Source organism: Scomber scombrus, chromosome 11, assembly GCF_963691925.1.
Source record: "Scomber scombrus chromosome 11, fScoSco1.1, whole genome shotgun sequence".
Taxonomy (NCBI): Eukaryota; Metazoa; Chordata; class Actinopteri; order Scombriformes; family Scombridae; genus Scomber; species Scomber scombrus.
In genome coordinates, this window is record NC_084980.1 from 8,606,871 (window position 1) to 8,628,968 (window position 22,098).

The 22,098-nt window shown below is 39.7% G+C and overlaps 2 protein-coding genes across 2 annotated transcripts in view; one reads left to right on the forward strand and one right to left on the reverse strand.

Moving 5' to 3' along the window:
• LOC133990757 (MAGUK p55 subfamily member 7-like) overlaps nucleotides 1–9,962 on the reverse strand; it is a 26,156-nt gene extending 16,194 nt beyond the window's left edge. Inside the window, 8 exon segments of the mRNA XM_062429161.1 lie at nucleotides 911–1,048; nucleotides 3,665–3,745; nucleotides 5,215–5,292; nucleotides 6,377–6,485; nucleotides 6,894–6,928; nucleotides 9,675–9,737; nucleotides 9,739–9,807; nucleotides 9,957–9,962. Of these exon segments, the coding sequence (XP_062285145.1) occupies nucleotides 911–1,048; nucleotides 3,665–3,745; nucleotides 5,215–5,292; nucleotides 6,377–6,485; nucleotides 6,894–6,928; nucleotides 9,675–9,737; nucleotides 9,739–9,807; nucleotides 9,957–9,962 (579 nt within the window).
• LOC133990413 (WW domain-containing adapter protein with coiled-coil-like) lies at nucleotides 9,674–20,866 on the forward strand. Its single transcript, XM_062428721.1, has 13 exons — nucleotides 9,674–10,016; nucleotides 10,470–10,503; nucleotides 11,287–11,476; nucleotides 12,012–12,103; nucleotides 15,001–15,116; nucleotides 15,301–15,395; nucleotides 15,565–15,846; nucleotides 16,519–16,635; nucleotides 17,601–17,749; nucleotides 17,945–18,036; nucleotides 18,687–18,867; nucleotides 19,143–19,270; nucleotides 19,360–20,866. Exons 1-13 carry the CDS (start codon nucleotides 9,976–9,978, stop codon nucleotides 19,427–19,429), a joined length of 1,587 nt encoding a protein of 528 aa, XP_062284705.1. The 5' UTR covers nucleotides 9,674–9,975; the 3' UTR covers nucleotides 19,430–20,866.
• Nucleotides 20,867–22,098: the final 1,232 nt, after the last annotated feature.

A 22,098-nucleotide genomic window follows, 5' to 3' on the forward strand; every position in this document is an offset into this window, starting at 1 on the left:
AGCCTTTTCTTATGTTTCCTATCATTCCAAGGGCTTTCGCTCTGCTACACCTTGGCATGCATGGCTTCATCGGTCTCACCATTTGACAACATGACATAAATTCAGTCGCCAGAGAAAAATTCAGCTTTGAGTCTCTTGGGTATGTCTATTGCTGAAGTGCCTGTGCGTATCAGATATTATTGCTGGACAAATTACACATTTCTAAGCACAGTTACCCTGTTACACGGTTGTCTTAACTTAAATACTTGTACTTGTTTGTTTTGTGTGCATTACGGGTAGACCAAATTAGAAACAGGCTGACATGAAGGCTACTAAAGTACAGTTGTACTCAGTTTCAGATGGGTTTGTTTTCAGGGCAAACAAGTCTATTTCTTGGAAATCGTATGTGACAAACATTTGCTGACAATGGAAAGCATTCAAGACATTAAAATATGCGTTTAATGCAGTCTTGCAGTGTTTTTAAGTAAGAACATGCTATGATACGTATGAACTTCCTTTCTTGCCAGGAGTAAAATGAGAAGATTAATATCACTCTTTGTGCACTTAAAAATGCAGCTAGAACGAGCAGGAAGTAAGCTTAGCTTAGCATTAAGGATGGACACAAGGAAACATCTAGCCTGCCTCTGTCCAAAGGTATAAAATCCACCTAACAACACCTGGACTGAGCCACGCTAGCTGTTTCTCCCTGTTTGCAGTCTTTACACTAAGCTAAACTAAGCTAAGTTAGACCACTTGCTGGCTAAAGCTCCATATTTATCATAAAAATGTGAGAGTGGTTTTGATCTTCTCATCTAACTCTTGGCAAGAACAAAATGTATTTTCCAAAATGTTGAACCATTCCTTTTAGCCAAATAGGAGATTAATCTAATTTTTAACCTGACCTAGGAAACATGAGGACATATTTACCTACCAGGGGCTCTTTGGTTTTGACGAGACTGACAATCTTGACCGAGTCCTCCTCCTCCTCCTCCAGTATGTCATCAGGTATTGGTGGCAGAGTAGGCTCAAAGTCTCTCTGAGCCACGGCATCGTGGACAAACAAAAGACTCTGTAAGAGAAACAGAAACACAGTCAAGTTTCTAATCTTTATTCAGGTTTAACATTTTGAATTTAAGAATACTGTGAATAGTTGTAGCACTGGGGCCATTATCCTCTATTTCAACTCACGTTGTAAGAAAAAAAATGGCACTGGCTGAGGCAGTATTCTCCAAATAAAATGAAGATTGTCATCTTGGCTGTCAAATTCGGCACAAATGCCAGTGTAATCATTGCAGTTTTATTTAATACATGGCATCCATTCTAGATTGATGTCCGTTTCGAGCCAGCCACCAAAGTTTTACCAACACAGGTTTAGACCAGCTGGTTAGAGAAGGTTACTTGTAATTATGTTATGTTAGAAAATGGCTGTAGGTACTCATACAAAAATGCAACACATTCTTGCTGACTAATTAAAGGTGACTGGATCGTGAATGAGATTCTGCAAAAATTCCAACAAGCTAGGCTGGTCTGCCTGCACCCACTACAGCAAAAGAAGCCAAATACAGCACTTTCTTTTTGGTTACAGACCTGCACTTTTGCCCATGCCAACATGCCAAATTTGATTTAGTGCGGAATGAACTGCCAGCCTGTGGGCCACCTAAAAGCAACCCCCCACATCACTAGCAGTGCCTCTGCCTGCAGGCCACTGGCTCTTCTCAAACATCACATGTCTTAGACAAAAAAAACCTCCTTTTCCAAAGCAAGACTGCAAATTGATCTATGACTCACTCACTATCAATCCCCAGACAGTTAATTTAAGTTCATTTTTTGTTAACTTTGGCAGTGTGAAAAACCCCAGGTTTGTTTGTAGAAAAACAATATTCTGGATAAACTGTAATCTCTCTGTGAGCATGTACAGAATACAGTTCCACAAAAAGGACTTTACTGTAGCAAGAAAGAATGAAGAAGACGGGGAAACATCTGCTCACCAACTTAATTTTAACAATCAGCCAATCCATCAGTCCGTTAGTCTACTTGTTATCCCCACGTCCATCAACAGTTGCTCTGCTTAGAAGCTGCCAACGCGTGAGCAATGTGTCTCTGGCTGGTTTCAGAGACAGGTTTTAAAAAACAAACATTCATTTACAGAATTTTAAGCCCAGTGTCTCTCATAAGTATGTGTGAGCTCCTGCGCTTGGGCCAAGAACAAACAGGTCATTAAGACTGTTAAAACAAACCTGTTAGTTCTCGGCTGGCTTCAGCTCCTCATTAAGTAAAGCCACGATTTTTGCAGCTCACTGGAAAACCATACGCTGCGAGTGTGTGTGTGTGTGTGTCTGTCTGTGTTTGAAATATGACTGTCAGCAGATCTAAAAGAAGGAAACATGCATGTGAGTTGTCTGGGCCTCTACATGAGTGAACACTAATAAACATAACTAGGGAGTTGATTAGCTTCAGTGCCAGTGTGGTTAATAGATGTCAGCACCTCTCAGTGGGGAGAATGATGAGGTGAAAACAATTTAAATAACATTTACAGTTGGATTAATTTGTCAGGTTCTGTGACCCATATAAGAGGCAATTGTAGGAAACAAAATGCTATAAGCCTTTTGATGTGTGTGTGTGTAAGCTCCTGTGTTCAGTCCATTGAACAGGATCTGAATAGCTCAAATGAAGCATGACTGAATGGAAACTAGGCTCTAAGATTACACATTTAGTGTTCGATGTGTCAAGAAAAATAACTGAACATGTAATTACATGTTGAGTTATTACATTTACTCTCAAAAATGGGTTTCTTTTATTGTTAATGGTCCTTTTAGATTGGGGCACTGGAGTAGCAGGAAGCAAAACAACATCTTCCGACTGGATTACATACTCACAGATTACCTCACAAATGGGCCATGTGAATGTCAGTTACAGGATATGCTTCAGTTCAGTGATAGAAAACTGCCCTCATGCACAGTTTTGGGCTTGTTTATGTGCGCGTGTGTGTGCGTAGTAATGTTGCAGAGACGAGTCCATTTAAAGGAATAGTTCGACATTTTAGGAAATTGGCTTATTCACTTTCTTGCTGAGAGAGTTAAATAAGAATATTAACATCACTCTTATATTTGTCTTTTAAATATGTAGCCAGGAGACATCTAGCCTGGCACTTTCTAATGGTCACAAAATGTGCTGTCCAGCACCTCTAAAGCTCACTAATTAACATGATATATTTCATTAACTAGAAGGCTACTGTATAGCCAGGAAACAGCTAGCTAGTCTAGCATGACAACTAAAAATAGAAGGAAACAGCTAGCATGACTTAACCGAAAACAAACAAGATGTAACTAATCATATACAACTAATTCATTAATGAGACCTCTAGATGCTGGTAGGCAGACTTTTTAACCTTAAGAAAGAACAAGCTAGCTAGCTGCTTCCCCCTATTTTCAAACTTTATGCTAAACTAACTGTCTCCTGGCTTCAGCTTCATATTTAACAGACACAAATAAGAGCGGTATTAATCTTCCCATCTAACTCTCTGCAAGAACGCCAACGAACAGAATTTTCCTAAAATTTCTAAGGATTCCTTTAATAATACTGTATGTGATTTGATAGGACGAAACAATTGGCTGGGGACGTTTTAGGTCAACACACATGTGTGAGGTTAGAGGAACACATGACCATGGAAGAAAATACTCTTCACCTTAAAGTGGGGTTTGGAAAAGAGGGTAACCAGTTCTTTGACTTCATCTCTCCAGCCGTGGTATATCAGGTCTTCCGCCAACTGGAAGCAGAGAAAAAGAGGAAAGGCAGGATATATTTTTATAATTAGAGGTATACATTTATATCATGGTTTGAGGGAGGTTTGTTTTGGTCCACACTGCGCATAACCCAGAGAGACAGAGAAATAAGTAGAGACAAAAAAAAATTAGTGCATCCAGTCTTATGCAGTGACACATCATCAGTACTGTCATTATTTCTTATGGCCTACACTTTCACATGGCCCCGTTCACCTCATTGAGAAATCGATTCTCTCTGCTTGACGTTAACTATTTATCCGTGTTTCTGTTTAGATTTTGTGTCTTTAGTCACCGGCGGAAAAAAAATGCTCCTGAATGTTCAAGGCTACATGACAGCTGTGGTGACAGCTAAAACAGAGCAGCCTTGACCGTCAGCAGCAAGTGGAGGGGCGGCGACTGACTGTGTGCAGTCGCTGTCTTGTCAAGCATATTACTGTAATGACTTCTACTGCTTCAAGATGTCGAGGCACACTCCAGAGACACAATGCATGAAGGTCATTAGTTTCCACTGTGAGCAAACAGAAGCCTCTCTGAGGGGAAACAGACCCATGGTTTGGCCCATTCAGTAGGTCCTGATGATTTAAGCCAGGCGGAGAGTGGCTGTCGAACCGAATCTGAGGCAAAGGGAGTGAAAAGAGTAGTGTGGGGGAGAGGATAGGAGTAGATAGTCAGAATGGAAACATGGCAGGGATTACAGTACGTAGGGTATAGGGGGAAGATAAAGGAAAGCAAATAAAGAGAAAACGGAAAGGATACACAGAGAGGAAGAATTGTGATAATGGAAGGGGAGTGTGGTTTGGGGATGGAAGCATACATTAAGGAAAAGGGGAAAAAGAACATCTTTGTTTAACTTTGTTCCTTGATCCAGGAACAAGAGGGGGGAAATTGGGAAATGAAGGTGGGAGATGATCAAAATGGTGCAAAGGAGGTAGTGAGAAATAAAGGAATGATTGCTTGGTAACAGGAATGAAGAGGACTGGTATATGAAATGTGATGCACATCTTAAGGGAATAGAGACTGGTCATGCCGTTTTGGATCACAGTCGCAGTGGGAGTGCTATCTGTCCCTTCATCTTGAATCCAAAATTAATTGTACTTCTCCAACCTGAAACATTAGACTACACACAAAATGATTTTAGCAGCCTCTTGCGCTGCACTGTCCTCACTGACCTAACTCCTGGCACACAGACACAAAATGATATGTGCTATAAAACACAACTTTTCCAGTGATAATATCAGAAATGACAGAGTTTTGAGATAACATTTCATAAGTCAGCACACATAAGAAAAAAATATGCGTTCCTCTCATGCCTCTGGGTGACAGGAAAGTCGTTCTGTATGACGGAGGAAACAATTTGAACGATGAAAAATCTTCCCTGTTCCCTATGCTGTCAAACTGTCATCCTCTCGGCAGCGTGTCTATCTGCAAAAGATGTTTGGAGAGAGTCACTTACATCTGAGGCCAGACTCGCTGCATGCTCTTGGACAGGGTATGGGCTTCGCTTCTCGAACCGCTTCAGCCGCTCGTGGATCTGTCAGGTCAGTAAAAGTGTCACACTGAAGGTTTTCTCTGCAGTAAAAAAGTATGTACTGCAATTGCTTTATTTAATGTGTGCATCAGTCTTAAAATTGTTTTACTGTTGACATTTGTACTGTCTTATTATCAGCTTGTCAGTGATCAGTAAAGCCCATTGAATTGCACCAACCTGTATAAAAGGTTCTATACAAATAAAGTTTGGTTGAAGTTTCATACTAGTACTTTTAGAATTGTTCTAGAAAATTGCCTGACAGGTTTATAATTGGACAGTTTTTAGTTTATAACCATTTACCATTTATCTGATCTGTAATGTAGAACCCAGCCTGTAAAATTATCAAAATAAGTAAAAGGTAACACTTTTTGTAGCAAATCAGTTTAAGTTAAACTACTTATGCTGTATGTGACCTGCTTCTTTGTTTTTAACAGAGGTGTAAAGTAACTAAGTACGTTCACTCTTCTATTGTACTTCAGTAACATTTTGAGGTACTTGTACTATATTTGAGTATTTTCATCTTCTGCAACTTTAAACTTCTGCTTTACTCCTGAAGGAATTCCACAGTTATTTTACAGTTGTTGGCAGTGGGAAGTAGTAGTAGTAGTAGTAGTGGTAGAAGTAGTAGTAGTAGTAGTTAATGAATATGAATGTTAATGAAAGAATATTTAACATACAAACTGTATCATCATCTTATAAAGCTTATATAAGCTTATTATAAATCTTATATATTATAAATATGTCACAGTAGAATATTAAAAAAATGTTCTTGAACAGCTGCAACACTGATGCATTAGTCATAACAACCAACAGCCTATTGAAATATACAGTATAATAGTGTAATTTAATAATAATTATAATTATAATATAATAATAACAACTCAATAACACTGCCTGTATAATACTATAGAGCAAAGTGTTGCACTTTAACCTTTGAATCTTTCAGTACATTTGTGCAGACAGTACTGCTGTACTTTAACTTAAGTAGCACTTTAAAGGATTTTAGTTAGGTATTATTACTTTTATTTAAGTAAAGGATTTAATACTTAAAGTAGGCAAGCACGAATCACTGCAGCACAAACTTCACCTTAAAGAGCAGGTGAAGCTTCTTCTCCATCAACATGCTGTGGAGGAACCTGTAGTCCTCCTCTCTGTCTGTATGAGACTCTGTTCCAGACATCACTGATGACAACAGCCTGCACACGCCTGAGAGAGGAGGAGTGGAGGACCATGCACGTGTGAATATACGTACACACACACACACACACACACACACACACACACACATCAATGAGCAGTCCTGCACCTGTTATTCATTTACAGAGTGTGTTTTGAAAGTTACGAGCTGAGGTCAAGAACCAAAAGAGAAAGGTCAAATCGTTGAATGGAAGGTGTGATAAAATAACAAAAAAAATCCCATAGGACCTCCTTAAAAGATTCACTGTTACTGTGCTTATTGCTTTATGTTCAAGGTAAGTATGTACTTTATACATTAAGACAGCCAAAGAAAAGGGGGGTGAAAAGAATAGGAAATCCCAAATGTGCTCAAATTGCCTACAAATTTCCTATGATGAACACTACAGCCTGCTACCCTTTAGACGTACCTCTGTGTTCTGTTCGGCTCAGCATCCTTCTCACTCTGAGAAAAGAAAAACAAATAATGACACCCCAATACAGTTCATTATTTTCTTTATTATTTACTTTGAGATATTCTCTTTATTTTCCAGAGTTAAGAGTTAGAGCCAGAGGATTAGAAATGATTAGAGACAGGAAAGTAATATGTTTGTTTTGCTCATTTCAGCCTACTGTATGTAAAAGTGGACTCTTCTTAGATATTACTGCCCCCTAATGCTGGTATGAAATATTTCAACATCAATGCACTGCACTGTTCAACTAATCCATGTTTTGTATATTATTCACTATTACTGATTTTTCCTCCTTATCAAATGAATGGATTATTTTTGGTTAATGCAGGTTTCGTTGATTTACATTCCTAATAATGATGCTACAGAAATCTACCAAAAAGTCAATACATAACACATGCTAGTGATATTAAATGGCTATACTGTGCACTGCTTATAATTAGTTTGATTTGGTTTACAAATGTAGAATTTTATTAAACAAAGATTCACAGTTTGTACATTTCAATGAGAATCTGTTTTTGTTTTTTTAAATGCACTGGTTTGATGACATAATCCACAGTAGGGCTGTAGACCAGTGTAGCCCAGTATCCAGACCTGACAATATCCAGACTTTGGTTTGAATTGTTTTCATGTTCCAAGTCCTGCTAATAAATGAAAACGTCATAGATGGTAATGAACAGGTATTGGCTATTAAACTGAATCAGGGGTTGTAATGTTTAGGTAGTGGAAATAACAGCTCAGCAAAACAACGCCAAATCACACTCACCAGAGACTGTCCGTGCCATCAGGCCCAGATGAGGCAAGCCAAATTCCTTCAATAACCACACTGGAGCATGAGCTGCATTTTGAACATCCACTCATAGAGAGAGAGAGTGCCTGGTGTTCAACTGGCCAGACTGTAAAGAGACTGCCTCTTAGTCAGTCAATATGTGTCAGGTCTGACCTAAATCAAGCCAGCAGGCAATCAATACAGCAATCACTTGGCACTAGATATGGTGTTGGTCTATAGCTCACTCTCACATATGACTGCACTTTAGACAAACATTCATACCAATTTAATGGAATCAGAGTTCAGCAGTTCACCTGTCTGCTTTCTTTTACCTCTTTTATTACCCATTTTCTTTTTAAGCTCTTTTTTTCTTTTTTTCTATTACACTTTTTCTTTTTAAGCTTTTTGGGGGTTTTAAAGGCATAAAATCAAGATATTTGCTTAGGGGAGTGCATTAGTCTCATCAGTCACAGGAGGTGAGATATTAGGTGATGCCTGTCTGCAGAAGTTAATGAAGAACTGTTCGTTTGTATGCTGATAAAATGATATGAATGTCTTATCATGTCTCATTCAGCACACACCAAATGAAGCCCGGGGGGGGGGCAACAACATCAAATATAGGTGGATGGCACAGTGCACAGTGCCACTCATGTTTATATGAAGAGAACAGGCCAGGCTAGATCGTGGGTGTGTCCCAGAAAAAGGCCAGCCAACGAGATGTGAACTCAGAGGAGTCCACAGCACCAGATAGCTTCGTTTTTAACTGCGTCACGTGATTCAGAGACAGCCAATACCGGAAATAAGGCCTCGGCCTTCAAAATAAAGGCCTGACTTCAAGTATTGTGTGTGTGTGTGTGTGTGTGTGTGTGTGTGTGCGTGCGTGCGTGCGTGCGTGCGTGTGTGTGTGTGTGAAAAACAGGAACTGAGAGGAAGATAGTGAATGCAAATGTCTGTGGGTGCTGCAGTTATAGTTCAGAAAACACACTCAGAAAGTTATAGTTTAGAAAATAGTGTGACGGTAATGTTCTTGTGTCTGGTGGTAAATTCTACTTTTTTTGGGGTTGAAAAAAAAAACCCATTTCAGACACACATAACTGTTTATTTCTAGGTGATTATACACTAATTATACACAAATCAAAACATACTTATGAAGATTATTCTCCATTTCTGCCAAATCTGTTCCACAAAATTTAACACACTGCACCTTTAATGTAAAGACCTATTTATTGAGTTTGCCATGTGTCTTAATTGTCATTTTGAAGGTGAAACGATTGTTCTAGTTAACTCTTTTGGTAATACTCATCATCATTTCAACACATTTTAAGCAATTACAAATGCACTTATTAATACATTTAGCACATTTCTGATTCAATATTGATTAAATATTATTAGGACAAAGTTCATAAGTCTGTCTTTTGTTTGTTTGTTTGTTTGTTTGTTTGTTTGTTTGTTTTTGGAGGGGAATGATGATGTATATTGGTGAGGACCTATACGATGGTTGTGGGGATTGTTTAATGCTTTTGGTGGTTTGTGGCTGCAGACAATATCAACGAATGTATTCAATCATTTGTACATTTTTACTTTATTGATTATATTATTAGTGTACTGTCTGGTTGCCTTGTGTTGCATGTGTAGCCTCCATTTGGAAAATACAATAAATAAATTGGTCACAAAAAAAAGATTGTTCTTGGTATAAAAGCTGAAATTTGTATTAAAGGAAACTATATACTTCCCTTTTGAGCAATATGCAAATTAAATGTGACTTTTCAAAAATAAAAACGATTTGTTTTTGTTGTTGTTGTTTTTTAAATGACATTAAGTACATAACTAATAGACCTTTGAGAAGGGATACGTTAATGAGATGCTTGAAGTAATCGTAGTGCGTCAGATGCGTTCGATGCGTTTCACTTTCTGTAATGACACTGTTAATTTGAAAGGGAAGAGCGGAAGTTGTCTTCTAGCTAAACATTAACTCTCAATCCGTCTTCTCTCCGCTTCCTCCTGCCTGAACTGCCTTCTGCTGAGCTACATCGGCCCGAGCCAAGCATACGTCGTGACTACATGCCAGATGATGCACTGAAGGTGGTTTTGATGACAGACCAGCCGCTATGCAGTGCTGGTGGTTGTTGCGCGGCGTGTAGGTGTTTGCTGGGAAAGAAAGAGTGAATCCAGGAAGGCCGGAGAGAAGTGAGAAGTGAGAGAGAGATAGAGCATACAGACCGACAGGAGGCCACGGTTCCCCCTCACACACACACACACATCACCGCGGCCTTGATGGTGATGTATGCAAGGAAACCAACAAGAGTCAGCGATGGGTAAATTAAGCACAAACCTCCACGTTATAAACATTAGTCTTCGGGTGTAGCTCAATTTTAGATTTGTAACCGTCATGTCGGTTATTGATGTTTGTTACTAACAGCTAGCTAGCGGCGCTGTTAGCTCGCAGTTTGCCTGCCATAAATGACGGAGTCCGTATATTTACCCACTAATGTTAACGTAGCGTTAGCTTACTGACAGGATAACAGTAAGCCGAGTTTATATTCAACATATTTTACTCTTTATCTCTAAATATCAACAGTTATTTACTAAAAGTGACAAGAAAAGCAAGCAGCTGTTGCTAAGTTGGCAAATTAAGCTAACTTAGCTAACGGCAGCTAACTGGCTAAAGATGAGTTTGATAAAAAAAAAAATGTGTTGCTTAATCAAGGAAATGAGCAGCTCCAGTGCAAAGTGTCTTTCAATAACGTTTGTTCTCTGTGTGTTCACAGGTGCACCGACAGAAGGGATTCACAATCCTATCAGGTATGACTTCCTGACTACCACTCAACACTAACGTAGCTAATGAAGGTGTCAAAGACGTTTTAATACTCAGATAAATTGTTATATTGCTGGTAGGGCAACCCCACACATGCTTTTTTCTTATCTATGGCGTGAGTGACACTAACCCAGCTCCAGTTAAGTCAAATAAACGACTCAGGATATTCTATACATGAACTTATTTGTTTTTTTTGCCATCTGTCTTGTCAAAGTGGAATACATATATAAACCAGTGTAATTGTTCACGAAGGCTACATTCAACAAAAGGATTAAGCTAAAATTGTATATTTAATGCAAAAACACATGTTACATGCAGTTTTACCAAAATAAACAAAATATTAGAAAATTATATTTTACTGTATTCTGGTAGTTCACAAGTTGACCAACAAATCACTGGGTACAAAATAGACTCCTTATGCCTTAACTATATAGTTTAATTTTTTAATTGAATCTTTGAAGACCTTGCAAACACAGTATAGTTGTTTCTTTTGGCAGCCAAATGTTATCTTATCATCTAGTTGTAATCATAACATCTTTTGCTCCTCGAATCTAAGGATGTCAAATTCAACTCCTCCACTCTTGACTGCCACTTATTTTTATGGGTAGCAGTTTTGATATTACTTTCCTATCAGTCTAAAGTGGCATTGGATGTCCTCAGCAAGACCTCCTTAATCTATTACATCCACAAGTAAAGTTAGTTATGCTTAAAGCCGTGTGAGGAAAACTACACCAGTGTAGGTTTGGTAAGTTTATGTTTATTCTTTCTAGACCCATAAATCTCAGCCAAAGAGCCAGTCCAGCAGCCTTCACCGTTACGACAAGGTGCGTGATGGCTCGTCAGATCCCACGCCCCCTTACAAGATTCTGCGACGCTCAGACGAAAGTCCTGTCAGCAGACATGGAGACGGCACAGGACATGGCAAGGCAAAAACCTCCCACACAGTTAGAGGAAAAAATGGTAAGTGGTGGTCGTGCAAATGCATGGAATGTTTAGTTTTACTTTTAAGGGTTGTTATGAGGAAAAGACGTCATCTCGGTGCTGCAGCAACCTCACACAGATAGAAAACATTAAATGCTTGTGGCTGCTGGTAAACTAACGGCTCTCAACCTCAGCTTCAAACTGTAAAATTGTATTTGTGTTAACTCTTAAAACTGACCTTGACATTCTTGCTTTGTTGGCCGTGCGGACTTGTTTTGTCATGTGTGCCCTCTAATTCTTAACACTTGAATACGTAGGTGCAGAGTTTGATAAAAAGCAAAACATGAACCTAGAAACTGTCACAAGATGAAGCTTTGGATCATTTTGTCATTTCATGGCCGTCAGTTCACAGTATTGCTATTGCTGCTCAAATGTAAATAACGCTGATCCAAAACAATAAAATGCGGTGAAATTTTTTTTTCTTATTTGGTGGCTGCAGCTGTCAGGGTGGATTTAGTCCTCTGCAGACCTGAACACTGTATTTTCTGCTACTTGATAAATGGCTTCGTTGCAGGGACCAGCGGTTCTCCTCAGGAGAACTCTCACAACAACAGCTCCCACCATGGCTCCGACTCGCATGCGTCTCAGAGCAAGCCTACAGACAGGGTAAGACATTGTCCAGCACTATCTGATGATATACCTTCAGCATTTCCTGTCACGCCACTTAGGGTCACGGTATGCAGGGCATTATGGAGAGGTATTTCTCTGAATGCAGACATTTTTGTAAACCAACAACAAGGCATGATTGAAGCTTCATATTTATATAACAGGCTCTCTTTATAGAAGAGATGATCTAATTAGATTTAAAGCTTCCTTGTTAAAAAGATTTGTCCAAGTGAATGAGATAAAAAGCTGTATTTCTAAGTAGTCATACTGAACACTAAGACTGGATACTCAATATTTAACTGGTTAGACACTGACTGACACTGATTTGCTAAAATAATGAGCATAGACCATCTGGTTTAACATGATATAGTAAACTATTAACAAAATAAAAAGGTTTACTAATGTCATCTTGCACGTGCATACACAGCATGGTTTGATTTAATATTTATTGTGGAAACCAGTTATAAATATGTAGCCAAAGGTGGCATGTTTTCCACATTTGTTCACCTTTGTGCACCATCATGACAGTGATAACAAGAGAAAGAGACTGGAAGACACTTTGCAGATCAGGTTTAGGAGGATTACAGAGTGAATATTATGTTTTGCTAATTAAGGCCTACTCCTAATTATACCAGTCTATTCTTCTCTGCACTGCTTTGACATTCATAAGCCCAGATCAGTCTGATTAGCTTTTAGCTAAATTATTATCCATCCTTTAGAGGCCTGCAGTTGTCAAAAAGTTCAATTAAGGAGCCTTGTTTGACTTTTTGCAGCTGTCAAGCCTCTTTGTTTGTCTCTCCTTACTATCAATAGTACATCTGTGTGCTGTAAGTACTGAGAACCCAGGATAAATCAAAGAGGATTCAAAACAACTTGAATTTATTACTTTAGACAGAGATGAGATTCAACCATAATAACAATGCAGTTGATGGTATTACTATGACCCTACTGCCAGGAAAATCTCTTACTACTGTCCATAATCTATCCCACTTAAAAACACAAGAGAGAAATCCTGAAATAACAGTATCATGACGGTATAATGAAGTATTGGTCATTGGGGCCCAGATGTCTTTTGCAAAACACGTCCATTTTAAACTGTGCAGTGGTAAATAGGAAAAACGTGATCAGAAAACTCTAGCTGTCCTGGAACTGTTGGAATGACCGGAATCGTCAGTAGAAATCATTAATATTAAACATACCAGCTCCCATCCAGACCAAAAAGCCCTTATCCATTATTGAGGGTGGAAAAAGAAAGTGAGGAATGTTTACTACCTTCAGGATTGTCTGCATGTTGTGGTCATATTTGAAATCATAAAATAATACCTAAAGGGGATGTGTTATGCACAGTTCCAGGTATATATTTTAAATCTGGGGCTCTACTTGAATGTCTGTCCATGATTTGCATTTGAGAAAACTCCTTATTTAACTCATACTGACCATTTATACAAGCGCCTGAGTTCAGCTTCTGTCTGAAACAGGTTGTTTTAGCTCCTTCTGATGAACCCATTCTGCTTTCAATGGTTAGTTCCCAGAAGCAGAGGATCAGCTGACTTCTTCTGGCTCGAGCAGCTCAGTCAACAAACCATGAAATACACTATAGTAGCAGGATTTCACCATATTATTTTCACGTTCTTGACTCGAAATGTCAACTTCTCAAGTACATCCGCACATGTTCGAATTGAAATCTGATCTGAAATTAGTCAAATGCTTACGACACAACAGAGGCTACGAAACGCGTTGAAATGTGAGGTTTTAACTCGCTGACAGCATTTGTACATACATTTATCTCAAGTTTTGGAATTTAAGCCATGTTTAGCATAGATATCCAACATCATAACAGCATATAAATAACAGAAAATCCCAAAAAGCATGTCCCCTTTTTAAAGAACCATACCAATAATCTTGTAAGTTTCATCCAATAGAGACAGAGTGCAGTTAAGTCCTGCCAACCCCAGAAGAGAAAACAATCCATTGCTCTCCATTGACTTTATATTGCGTGAAGGTGCTTCTTTGTCACTTCTGTCTGGTAAATAATGCCAAGGAGCCTCTGTATGGTGGAATGCACTACCAACAGGGTAAAGAACCCAGAACTAAGCTGCTGAACCAAAAACCTGACCCTGTAAGAAGTGGATAAGGTTACAGGTCTGTGTGCCATGCAGTGGAAGAGACAGCCTGCAGCTCAAAAACCTCCACTAAAAATGACAAATGTGACTGGCCACTCCGCTACTCACAGAGAACACACATGACAGTAAAAACAAGATGTTTAATTGAAACATATTCAGTGTTTGCAATAGACGTTTAAATCCCAGGATAGCAAACTGTAAAAAGAGCCTGAATGTGATTGTATGCCTGTGTGTCATTTCTCCGCCTGTGTTAACAAACTGTAGTCACCATATCAGTTATGAAGTGTCATGCCTGCCTGTTATGTGGATACACAGTTGTGCCGTCTCTACTGTAGACGTGACGTCAGCATTCATGTATTGCATCTCAGCATTTACAACAGGTTTCAGCGTTTGCTTTTCCTCTCAGGTAGACATTAGGTGCCAAAATAATCCTTTGACTTGCTCAAATTGAACGTTTTCAACCAGCTACAGACATTTATTCAGTGTTTCAGCCCTCGGTTGCATAACATGGCACCGGTTGTTTTCTTCTCTGGTAGGTGTGGTTTTCAGAGTATGAAGTGTTGCGTTCTGTCACTGTTTAACTGCCAATCATTACATGACTATTTTATTTTTGTAAACTGTTGTAGTGTTTTTTAATTTTTAAAGCCACTGGTGTCCACTCACTTACATATCGAATCAAAAATGATATATTGAAAATTGCCTGAGCAGTGAATTTCTGCATTCGTCTTTTTTTTTTTGTGGTGTTCATAATGTCTCTGCCTCTGTCTGTCTCAGCACCAGGACCCAGCAGATGACTGGACCGAACACATCAGCTCCTCTGGGAAAAAGTACTACTACAACTGTAGAACTGAGGTCTCCCAGTGGGAGAAGCCCAAGGACCTGTTGGAAAGGCAAGCCCACTTTAATGATATTACAACATAAATAACAGAAGAATATTGACATTTTTACCTGATGCAGAATTGTACATTATAACAGCGCACCAATCCTAACAGAACGTCATTAGTTCAGAATACACTGCAGTGTGTGTCTTGCACATTGTAACAGTTGCTTTCAAACTCTTTTAATCTCCTCCAGAGAACAACGACAGAAAGACTCAGTCAAGATGCCGGCGAACAGTTTCCCCAGGGACATGGACTACAGACAAGAGGCCTTGCAGGACAAAGCCACAAGTATGCCTTAAGCTAACGTCAGCAATGTGGTTCAACTTTTCAAAGTCTTCCTCTCTGACTCTATTGTTCACTTTCTGAGTAAAATCTGAGATACAATTAAGACTTTTTTTCCCCCCTGTTTGTTATGGTGCTAAAAACTGATGTCGTCTGGCTTTGCTCATCTCCACAGAGACCACTTCAGGGGACCAGTCCACAGCATCCAACTCCGGCCATTCCTCCTCTTCCTCTCAGAGCCTGAACTCCGCACCTGGAGCGTTAGGCTCCACCCCCTCCACCATGCCCTCCTCCTCCTCCGCTTCCTCCTCCTCTACGGGGCAGTTGCCTCAATCTGTCCAGTCCCAGTCGCCTGCCCTGCTCCAGGACCCGGCCCTCCTGCATCAGCTCCTGCCAGCGCTGCAGGCAACTCTGCAGATGAACAACGGCAGCATGGACATGGCTAAGCTCAACGAGGGTGAGGATGGGAGTTAATAAGAATTGGCTTTAATGTAACTTGTCGGTGCCGGTCGTGGATAACAAAAGTGGCTATTGCATTGCGTTAATATTTTTTCCTCTGAGTGGGGCCGCTAACTGTTCCCCTAATGGCATGTATCACACAGCTTTGGATAAAGTCCTGTGTTAACAACAGAAATGTCAGTGTTTTCCCTCCTTTGTGTGTGTGTGTGTGTGTGTGTGTGTGTGTGTGTGTGTGTGTGTGTGTGTGTGTGTGTGTGTGTGTGTGTGTGTGTGTGTGTGTGTGTGTGTGTGTGTGTGTGTGTGTGTGTGTGTGTGTGTGTGTGTGTGTGTGTGTGTGTGTGTGGATTCTGTTTAATGGGTGACTGCGCACAGCTGTGCCTGAGCAGGGTGTGCATTTCTTGTCATTCATGATACATTTCTCACTGTTCTGTATTAACCTGACACACACGTGCTTGTTTAACCTTTTGAGTTTCTTCAAAGTTAAATAGAAGAGAGTAATGGCTACTACAGCTGGTGAAAAGATTTAAACAAAAAACCCTCCACTGATTCCTTATCTTCACTGTGTTTTCCATCTTAACTGTGCATGGTCGGGCACTCACCTGTTGCGTGTCTTTGGTCACTCACCTGTGTGTGTGTGTGTGTGTGTGCATTTCCTCTTTCCTCCCTCCAGTCTTGGCAGCTGCTGTCACCCAAGCTTCCTTGCGGTCTGTGCTTCATAAGCTCCTCACTGCTGGACCTGCTTTCAACATCACTGCTTTGCTCTCAGCTGCTCAGCACTCCAACCAAGGTATGACCTCCTCGCTCCTTCTCACCATCTGCTATCACAAACTAAAATCCCCCCCCCCCCTTTTTTTTAAGGCATTCTGCTGTTTATGTCACCATAAATCAGTTTGTTTACTCCAGTCTAAAAAACAATATGTTATTGTTTTTATTGACCTTCAGGCAATGAAATTCTACATTTCATGCAAGTTAAAGGATAGGTTTTTTTTTTTACATCTGTCTCTAAACAGCAGCCCAAAAATGAACATTTGAAATGAGTTTTGGATGCTGCAATAGTTCCTGCTGTTCATTCTGGTAGTTAAAATATCCCTTCATAATGTATTTTCAGTGTAAGTGATCCAAGCTTTCCAAATGAGACAAACGAAGTGGATATCTTCCATAATTAGTCTTTTTAGTACATAATTGCTTCAATTTGTGCACAAAGCGAAGCATGTGGAATTTGTCCCCCATCACTTACATTAAAAGCACATTTGGACGGGAATCTTTAATGGCCAGTATGAAGAGAAGTTTTCCTTTATCTGTGTGTATTGAAGTGTTTTCAGATGTGACAGTAGCTTAGTAGAAAAACAAAGTACTTTTTGTACTCCAGTGAAACTTATCCTCCTCCAGCTATGTACCAGTAAAATTGACACAAGTCAGACTTTTGTTTATTTGTACTCATTGCACCCAATCAATTTACAAAAAGCTAATTTGTACATTAATGTCATGCTACTTCACTCAAACAGGCACATCTTTAATAGACTATTTTGCCAGAATTCAACCTGAGGGTCTGTTCCATGACTACAGCTGTTTATTTTGGCTAGTTTTCAGGTTGTCTAACTGATCATGTTTGCCAATGTCTTCTTGAAGCAAGGAAGCTACTACAGGTGTTTGCTTTTCACGAGGATTAGTATATTTGTATATTAGATGATTGCATCAAAGGAAAGCATTGCACTGATCCTCCATCACTCTGTACCGATCCCACCTCTACAGCCCAGCACTCCAGTCAGTCCCCTGTGTCTCTGACATCAGACGCATCATCACCGAGACCGTACGTCTCACCACGGAACGGCACGCCACAGAGCAACCAGAAATCCCTTCTGGGCGTGCACCCCAGCAGCATCGCGTCCTCACAAACCAGGGTGAGCATCAATGTTAAAGCAGCACAGAAAAAAATCTCATATGAAGCATAGAAGTGTTCACGTGTGACTCGCTGTCTCTCCTTTACTTTGTTGAGTTTCCGCCACCTTATCTTTTATGTTTTCACTCACACCCCCCCCCCCCCCCCCCCCCCCCCCCCCCCCCCCCCTCTCTCTCTTGCCATCTTCACTCTTCAGGGCAGTATGTCTTCAAGTAAGCAAGGCTCAGCCGCCCTGGCTCAGACCGCAGAGAAGCGTCCAGAAGACCCCAGGACTCTCCAGCAGAGAAGGTAGTTTTCACATTAGAAGTTTGAATCCCAAAATGACTTAATTCATCAGCACTTTCCGTTTGTGTTTGGTTCTTTGGAGCTAAAGCAAACAAAAAGCCACAAAGGATTAAAAATCTAAAAAAAAATGAGTTTGCCTAAATGACACAAAACACATTTTCTCACGTCATATTTATTTGTGTTAAGAAAATTAGCAACAGCATGCCTATTAAAAATGAGAACTGTTTAGTGTATTATTCAGAGTAATGATCATGCAAAGACCTGTAGAACTTTAATGTTAAGTGTAATTCGGTATGTGATTTTCATGTTAATTTCTCAGTTGAGGTGCCTGAAAACCAGAGAAAGAAATGTTGCTGCACAAATTTGAGATATATCCATCAACACTTTATCACACTCTGGTGATGCAGTTCCCTTTTTTTGGCACATAATTATAGTACCCCGCCTTTGCTTATCACGGTAGTTAAGAGCTTTAATATACTGGCGAGAGGTTTGTTATTCAAATTTCATGAAAATCTAGTGCTACGACACAATAATTAACAGCAACAAATTAACTCCACATACAGAATAATTCATAATACTCCTCATTCATCTGCCAAAACATGAGTATTCCAGCACGAGTAAACATTAATCAGCCCTCTCCGCTCTACTACCAGCCAGGAGATGCTGTGCACGGGATCGATATCTGGTGCGGCGTTGCCCCACGTCCCCTCCGGCAGCACCAGTCAAACCCAGGCTGACGCCCCCAGCTCCTTCACTCCCACCCTGGCTGCTCATTTTGATGAGAGTCTCATCAGACATATCCAAGGATGGCCTTCAGAGAACACTGAGAAACAGGTAAGTCCTTCAGATACACAGCAAACACAGGAAGAAGACTGCTGACTGTAGTATTAATATCAAACAACAGAAGCTGGGATTGACTTACTGGTTTATGATATTTGCTTGTTTTGTATCAACAGAGCCAATCCCTTTTTTACCATCTAATAATTTAGTTTTCCATCATGCATGTAATGAGCATTACAGCCTTGTATTCCAGGTTTGCTGCACATATGTTGTAATAAATAAGAGCTGTTGTCCAAACTTGACAATAAATCCTCAACTCTGTCTGTCAGGCGGCTCGGTTGCGCGAGGACATTCACAACATGGGCAGCCTGTACATGTCAGAGATCTGCACAGAGATGAAAAACCTTCGCTCTCTGGTCAGAGTGAGTGAAATTCAGGCTACACTGAGGGAACAGAGGTGAGGCAAATGATGACATTTGCATAGACGTGTTCACACACTGATAATCGTACGCACTCATTCACTTTTTTTCCCCCTCTCAACTACAGAATCCTGTTTCTGAGGCAGCAGAGCAAAGAGCTGGACAAGCTGAAGAACCAGAACTCCTACATGGTGTGAGGACCTGACCAGAGAAGGAAGGACAAGGATGGATGGATGGATGGATGGATGAAAATGTTGGAGAGAAAAAAGAAGAGGAACAGACACGGACAGTGAGCTGCTGCAGCCTGTTTATTCTCCCTGTTAGAGCGACTGAGAAAAGCTGTTAGAAGACGGTGACTGACAACATAAAGCTCCATCATCCTCCAACATGTCTTCTTTTACTTCTCGCTTCTTTTTTTTTTTTTCTTTTTAATAGTTTTTCCAGTGTCCCACCACATGAATTGCTCTTGTTGAAAGTCGAAACTTGATGGTTCACCGAGTCGGACACTTTAACCAGTGGACACAGAGGACCTGAGGATCTTTTCAAACAGCACCTTTTCGGACTGTGAACCTTGGATTGTGTGTTATTGTATCGGGTTAACTTGTTTTTCTGGTGTGTTTTTTGATGTGTAGTGGTCAGGAAAAGATTACAATTCATTCTTGGAAAAAAATAAACTAAAACAAACATCTTATAATTGAACTTCTGAAATGGACTTTGTCACTTAGTCATGCATTGAGATTTATGGATTCAATGGCAGTGATGTTACTAATGTTATTTTTTATTCACTATACTCGTCAGTGGTTTCGCCATCCTGGTGTGTCTTGGAGCTGATTTGGTTTTTACATGTCATGACATGAGATTTAAGCGGCCGGACCTTTCTAAAGAAAAAAAAAAAAAAAGCTTAAATGTGCTTCAGTTGTTTATCCCAATCGACGGGAATCTGCTTTATGGTTCCAGTAGCGGAAAATTCACTGGAAAGTTATGGCTAAGTTATGTCAAACACACTCCAGATGTTTCAAAGCCATTGTGCAAAAGCCTACATTATTGGACCTAGGTTGGCTGCTAGTACATAAGAGGTTGTATTAATTTGTAGTCCCGCTGGCCGTTTTCTATCCCTTATGTGATTTCTTTTTTTTTTCTTCTTTTTTTAATTTGTATAATTTTTTTCTCCTCCAAGTCCAATTGGAGAAATTCTTCATTCCTGTGTGCAGCGTAGCAAGAGCTTGTGTAAAAGAATAGAAAAGTGACTGAATTTACAGTGATGTAAATTAAAGTTGCACTTGATTGATTACGTCCTTGTAGTCTCATAACAGAATAGATCAATGGAACAGATGTTTTGTTTTTGTTTTTTTTAAATGTTATTTTATTTTTTCAAAAAGGAAACTCGCATTTTGTTTCATTTTCGTCTTTTGTCCATCCGTCATGGCCGCAGCCCTTTCATCGACTGACTCTTGCCAGATTTTGGCGGCTTCTTTTAAAGGGTTCATTCAGGACGGTCGGTATACTATTTTATATAAACAACAGAGATCACATTAAACTACAGTCATACACTTCTACACCCACAAAGCGACTTCCTTTTGTCTCTCGGCTGTTTCTTTTCCTTGTCCTTTTGAATAATTTCCACCGGATCTGATGTGCACACTTCTTATGGGGAGGGGTGGGAGGTGGGATTGAGGGAGGGAGGGGGGGCTTTGTATTCCATAAAATATGAGAATAAAATATTATACCACACCTCCTGTTTAACTTTTACTTACAGTTTAGCTGCTTTTGACGTTGATTAAAGTTATGTGATTTAGGGACTGTGTGTGTGTGTGTGCTGTAAGCCTTTACTGATGAATTATGCATTTTGTAACTTTTCTAAATTAAAGTACGTAATTATGCAACCAGAGGAGGGTGTGGATGACAGCTTTGAGTATGAGCATCAGAATTTGCAGTTTGTTAATGTGTCGGGTGAAGTTTTTCTCAATTTAAGGAGCATGTGGACTATCTGTAAGTGTATCTAGAGGATAGCTCCTTCTTTCTCCACAAGATGGTGACAGCAAGCTAATTTATCTTCAGCTCATGTGTGCACTTTTGCTCGCTCTGCCCTATCAGATTAAAAACCTATTACTGTATATGTCACATATAAAATGTAGCCTAAACAAAAATGGACAGGTGGATAAAATCAGAATTGAGTTGACCTACGTTGGGGTTCTTGGCCAACTCTCGAGCCATACATGCGTAGTTGCACAGATGATGGATGATAATAATACAGAGCTGCCAATTGACGACACAAGAGCCTGATGAAAAAAAAAGTGGAAAGTACTATTTAAATGTTGTGTTGTCATCTAGGATGACATTGACCGTGGCCTTTTAGTTAGAACACCTCAGCAGCTTTTCTGCTTGCACAGCTCCACAGTGAGCGTGTGGGCCTTCTGCTTTGGCCTCATTTACACACTCAACACAATGTTTTTCTGAAGGGTCATACTTTATAATAGCTAAAATACTCACTGTATGTAGATGGTGGTTTTTCTTTCTCCTCAGGTGCAGCTCTTGCGACTTTTAACAGTGGCTACATAACAGTATACTCACTAAACATGATAAAAAAGGAAATTAACAAATAACGGTAGTAATTGTAGCTTGAAAGATACAGGATTTTTGTGGCTGATACATATATTGATATTTGATTGTTTAAAAAAATCTGATAATATATTGGCCAGTAATAAGTTGTTTTACATAAACACATGACAGAAACATTATTAATAATGATCCCTTAAATGTGGTATTATGTAATGTGCAAGGTGACACTATTTTAATGTATATTACTCATACTTTGCATTTATCCACTGTTACATTTATGCTTTAAGCAATACCCAGCTACTATTGA